General features: G+C 47.8%; 1 protein-coding gene across 1 annotated transcript in view; it reads right to left on the reverse strand.

Annotated features, from left to right (window-relative positions):
• Positions 1-2,594: 2,594 nt before the first annotated feature.
• The window catches only part of cdon (cell adhesion associated, oncogene regulated), a 136,152-nt gene continuing 133,446 nt past the window's right edge, over positions 2,595-5,300 (reverse strand). The window contains exons 17-20 of the mRNA XM_041878202.2: positions 5,270-5,300; positions 4,301-4,380; positions 3,397-3,707; positions 2,595-3,297 (exon numbers count right to left, since the gene is read on the reverse strand). The exon at positions 5,270-5,300 is cut by the window's right edge and continues 229 nt beyond it. Of these exons, the coding sequence (XP_041734136.2) occupies positions 3,128-3,297; positions 3,397-3,707; positions 4,301-4,380; positions 5,270-5,300 (592 nt within the window). The 3' untranslated portion in view covers positions 2,595-3,127. The remainder of the gene's footprint in view (positions 3,298-3,396; positions 3,708-4,300; positions 4,381-5,269) is intronic.

Here is a 5,300-nt window from a genome sequence, read left to right on the forward strand (position 1 = left end):
CAGACAGACAGACAGATAGACAGATCATACAGACAGATCATACAGACAGAGAGATAGACAGATCATACAGACAGACAGATCATACAGACAGACAGACAGACAGATAGATAGACAGATCATACAGACAGATCATACAGACAAGACAGAGCAGACAGATAGACAGATCATACAGACAGAGAGATAGACAGATCATACAGACAGACAGACAGACAGACAGATAGATAGATAGACAGATCATACAGACAGACAGACAGACAGACAGACAGACAGACAGACAGACAGACAGATAGGCAGATCATACAGACAGAGCAGGCAGACAAGCAGAGCAGGCAGACAGGCAGAGCAGGCAGACAGGCAGGCAGCCTGTCTGCCTGCTCTGCTTGTCTATCTGTCTGTCTGTCTTCTCTGTCTGCTCTGTCTGTATGATCTGTCTATCTGTCTGCTCTGTCTGTCTGTCTGTCTGTCTGTCTGTCTGTCTGTCTGTCTGTCTGTCTGTCTGTCTGGATAGCAGCCTGATAGAATCCAAGAGGGAACAGGGTTTGTCTGTCTAGCCAACAGCTTAGTGTCTTCTACTGACAGCCTCTATCAGTGGAGCAGCAGGGCTAGACTCTCACTCTCCTCTTCCTGAATAACATACGGGAGGAAGCGGCTTGCGCCCTGTGCCACGGCTGAGTGGCAGGCAGGCAGGCGGGCAGGCTACCAGGAATAGAACAGACCAGGGCATGTTAAGGCTAAGTTCATTGTTAGGACCATAGGATATATTGTTCTATATACTGTAGTTGTTTGTGTGGACCCCAGGAAGAGTAGATGAGCTGCTATTGTAACCGCTATTGGGTAGTTAGGTTACTACAGTCCCAGTGTTATCTAGGGGTCACTGCAGTGGAGCTAACCATCAGAACAGACAGTCCCAGTGTTATCTAGGGGTCACTGCAGTGGAGCTAACCATCAGAACAGACAGTCCCAGTGTTATCTAGGGGTCACTGCAGTGGAGCTAACCATCAGAACAGACAGTCCCAGTGTTATCTAGGGGTCACTGCAGTGGAGCTAACCATAACCATCAGAACAGACAGTCCCAGTGTTATCTAGGGGTCACTGCAGTGGAGCTAACCATAACCATCAGAACAGACAGTCCCAGTGTTATCTAGGGGTCACTGCAGTGGAGCCAACCATCAGAACAGACAGTCCCAGTGTTAAGGGGTTTGGACTAGGGCCAGTTGGACTCACCAGCAATAACTCCAGGTCCTAGTTATAACCTAGCTATATGGAGGGAACACTCCTCACACCTAGTCATAAACTAGAATAAGTGTGAGATTCTATCAGATCCTCGCTGGCTGACACCCGCATAGCGGTTGTTTTGGCGGAACTGCATTAGAGCTGTCCAATCAACAAGCGGCTCCTGGCACTATACCTAAAGCGGACATTGCCATTGGCTGTGACACATTAAGAGAAATCCTTGTTTACAAATTAGAATCTACACCTCAAATAGGCTGATAAATATCCTCATCGTTCCGTCATTATTTCTATATATTGTATTATTGTATTATTATTATACTGTAGCCTACACCTTCTCCTTCTGAACTTCTAACAGGGAGGGATGGGTGTGGCTTCGTGACAATGATCACAAGAGCAGCTGCTCACCGATTTATTACAGATCCAGATCTATTACAGATCCAGATCTATTACAGATCCAGATTTATTACAGATCCAGATCTATTACAGATCCAGATTTATTACAGATCCAGATCTATTACAGATCCAGATTTATTACAGATCCAGATCTATTACAGATCCCGATTTATTACAGATCCTGAGTAGTTCCATCTCCGCTCTGCGGGCGCGGGCTATCGCCGGCTAATGCTTGATCTGATTGAATCTAGGCCTATGTCGTAGTTTGTCCTGGTCTGGTCTCGTTGCAGGATAAACTCCTGGTCCCCTAATGAGTGAGTGCTTATATGTGAAACCAACCAGTCGTTCATATTACACTCTAACATGTCAGAAAGAAAACGACAGTAGAATATTTACTCTTCAAATATCTTCTCTTTATATTATTACAAAAACTTTACACAGACAATGTCTAAACTCCACACCGTATGGCGGAACACCGAACGAAAGATAAGGCAACAACAAAAATAAAAAAAGTATTTCTCATCCAAAAATACATAAATAATATAAAAGACAAACGTTTTGTTCTTAAAGGTCCAGTGCAGCCGTTTTTTTTTTAAATCTCAATGTCAAATCATTTCTGGGTAACAACTAAGTACCTCACTGTGATTGGTTTAAGTACCTCACTGTGATTGGTTTTGATTGGTCAAAAAGAAACAACAGTAGCTTCTTAGCAAAAATAGCATTTTCTGAAGCAAGAAGTTTAGCCAGGACTGTCTGGGAGTGGTCTGAGTGGGGAAGGGAAAACTGAACTCTAGCCATTATTGGCCGAGAGGTTTGGAACTCTCTTACTTATTAGTCTACTAACTAATTTACCACCTGGTGATGTCACCAGGCAGGCCGAAACGCCATCCAATCAAAACAGGCTGAAATTTCAGTCGGTCTTTTCATACAGCTCTTACACTAAAAGAGAGCATTGTCATCATTTTCACAATTTCACAATATTGTTCCAATCTCAGTGTGGAAATATATATAAAACACAGGAAAATCACGTTTTTGACTGCACTGAGCCTTTAAAATAGATACATTCACATGAAATAATATTTTACTACTACAAAAAATAAATAAGTAATCTAAAGAGTTTTTTTGTTTTTTTTTGTTTTAGGAGTCCTCCCTCCCTCTCTCCGTCGGGTGGGCTGGAGTTTCAGTTCTGAGTCTCCTTCTCCTCCTCCACCTCCTCCACCTCCTCCTCCTCCTCCTCCTCCTCCTCCTCAGTCTCTCCATTCATCCTCCATTTTGGTTGTCCTCTCTCTTTCCCATGCCATCCATTCCTCTGCCCCAGCTGTATTCCAGTCAGGTTAGTGACATTGTCACCATGTCACACACAGTCTCCGACTAGGAACATACTGGGTCCCCTTTTATCCAAACGTTTGTCTGTTCCTCCTCCTCTCTGGTTCTCTCTGGTTGTCCTCCTCTCCCTCGTCTCCTCTGTACCCCAGGCGGGAGGGCTGTGTGTGGGCTGTGTTCAGACCTCCTGGGGGATAGGCTGGATCAGGTCTCCCTGCAGGGCCAGAGTCAGGCTGCCTGTAGAGATCCAAACTGGTTTCTCCTTTAGGTCTAGATCAGACAGAGCCAGGCTCTCCCAACACACTACCACGGCCTCAGAGTCCACACACACCACAGGCTCATCATCAGCTGCAGAAAAGAGAAAGGGTTAAAGGTCACTAGTTTAACCACAACACACACACACACACACACACACACACACACACACACACACACACACACACACACCTGTGTAGTTGTCTCCAGGGCAGTGTTGTTGATGGTGGTCCCTCAGAGGACAGCAAGAGGTCTGGGACGGAGATGAGTCCTCGTCCTCCTCCTCCTCTGGGTCCTGGTCCTCGTGCTCCCCAGACTCTGTGTCTCTCTCCCCGGGGAGGAGGAGGCCCAGGCAGTGAGGAGAGACCTGGCCCAGAGGAACCATCTCCAGCCCCAGACCCCCCAGCCCTCCGTCCTGCTGCTGGCACGATGCCATGCGCTGCATTAGGGGCAGAGTGCCACCGCCGCCACTGGAGAATGTACCGTTGGTCTTTGTGTAACATCTGCTCTCCGAGAGAGAGAGAGAGAGAGAGAGAAACAGAGAGAGAGAGAGAGACAGAGAGAGACAGAGAGAGACAGAGAGAGAGAGAGAGAGAGAGAGAGAGAGAGAGAGAGAGAGAGAGAGAGAGAGAGAGAGAGAGAGAGAGAGAGAGAGATGGAAACAACATGAGACATGTTTCAGAATGGACAAACAGGGACATCATGCTGCAGACTGCTGTTCTGTTGCCAACCTTCCAGCTCTTAAAGGTCGACCCCATCAGGCCTTAGTAACACTCTGAGTGCTGTTCTGTTACCAAAACACTCCTCCTAATATATAGGAGGAGTGAGGAGAGGAGGGGAGGGGGGGAGGAGGTGAGGAGAGGAGGGAGGGAGGGAGGGGAGGGGGGGAGGGGGAGGGAGGGGAGAGGAGGTGAGGAGAGGAGAGGAGGGGAGGGGGGAGGAGAGGGGATGGAAGGGAGGGGAGGTGAGGGAAGGGAAGGGAAATGTACTGTGGATGCAAGGAGTGTGAATGTGTAACAGACTGAAGTACCAGCTAATCTGAACCCAACTAAACCAATAATAATCCCTAAGAAGCTCTGGTTGGTTCTCTCATTACCTGTTGTTGTTGCAGAAGTTCTGGCAACTCAGACAGTCAGACGGGTCAGTCTGGGGCAGGGCTGTGTAGATCCCTCCACCCTGGAACACACAGAGACAGCCGAGACAATGTTCTAACCGTTCTCAATATGGACCTATCTGTGTGTCTGTGTGTCTGTGTGTGACTGTGTGTGTGTGTGTGTGTGTGACTGTGTGTGTGTGAGTGACTGTGTGTGTGTGTGTGTGTGTGTGTGTGTGACTGCATGTGTGTGTGTGTGTGTGACTGTGTGTTTGTGTGACTGTGTGTGTGTGTGACGGTGTGTGTGAGTGACTGTGTGTGTGTGTGTGTGTGTGACTATGTGTGTGTGTGACTGTGTGTGTGTGTGACTGTGTGTTTGTGTGACTGTGTGTGTGTGTGTGTGTGTGTGTGTGTGTGTGTGTGTGTGACTGTGTGTTTGTGTGACTGTGTGTGACTGTGTGTGTGTGTGTGTGTGTGTGTGTGTGTGTGTGTGTGTGTGACTGTGTGTTTGTGTGACTGTGTGTGTGTGAGTGACTGTGTGTGTGTGTGTGTGTGTGTGTGTGACTGCATGTGTGTGTGTGTGTGTGACTGTGTGTTTGTGTGACTGTGTGTGTGTGTGTGTGTGTGTGTGTGTGTGTGTGTGTGTGTGTGTGTGTGTGTGTGTGTGTGACTGTGTGTTTGTGTGACTGTGTGTGTGTGAGTGACTGTGTGTGTGTGTGTGTGTGTGTGTGACTGCATGTGTGTGTGTGTGTGTGACTGTGTGTTTGTGTGACTGTGTGTGTGTGTGACGGTGTGTGTGAGTGGCTGTGTGTGTGTGTGTGTGTGACTATGTGTGTGTGTGACTGTGTGTGTGTGTGTGTGTGACTATCTGTGTGTGTGACTGTGTGTGTATGCGTGAGAGAGGGTCCTACCTGTGTGTGTGTGTGTGTGTGTGTGTGTGTGTGTGTGCTACGTGCCTGCATGCTAACTCACATTGTGGTGGTGGTGAGGGTGAGAGACAGAG

This window comes from Coregonus clupeaformis, chromosome 6, assembly GCF_020615455.1.
Source record: "Coregonus clupeaformis isolate EN_2021a chromosome 6, ASM2061545v1, whole genome shotgun sequence".
Classification (NCBI taxonomy): Eukaryota; Metazoa; Chordata; class Actinopteri; order Salmoniformes; family Salmonidae; genus Coregonus; species Coregonus clupeaformis.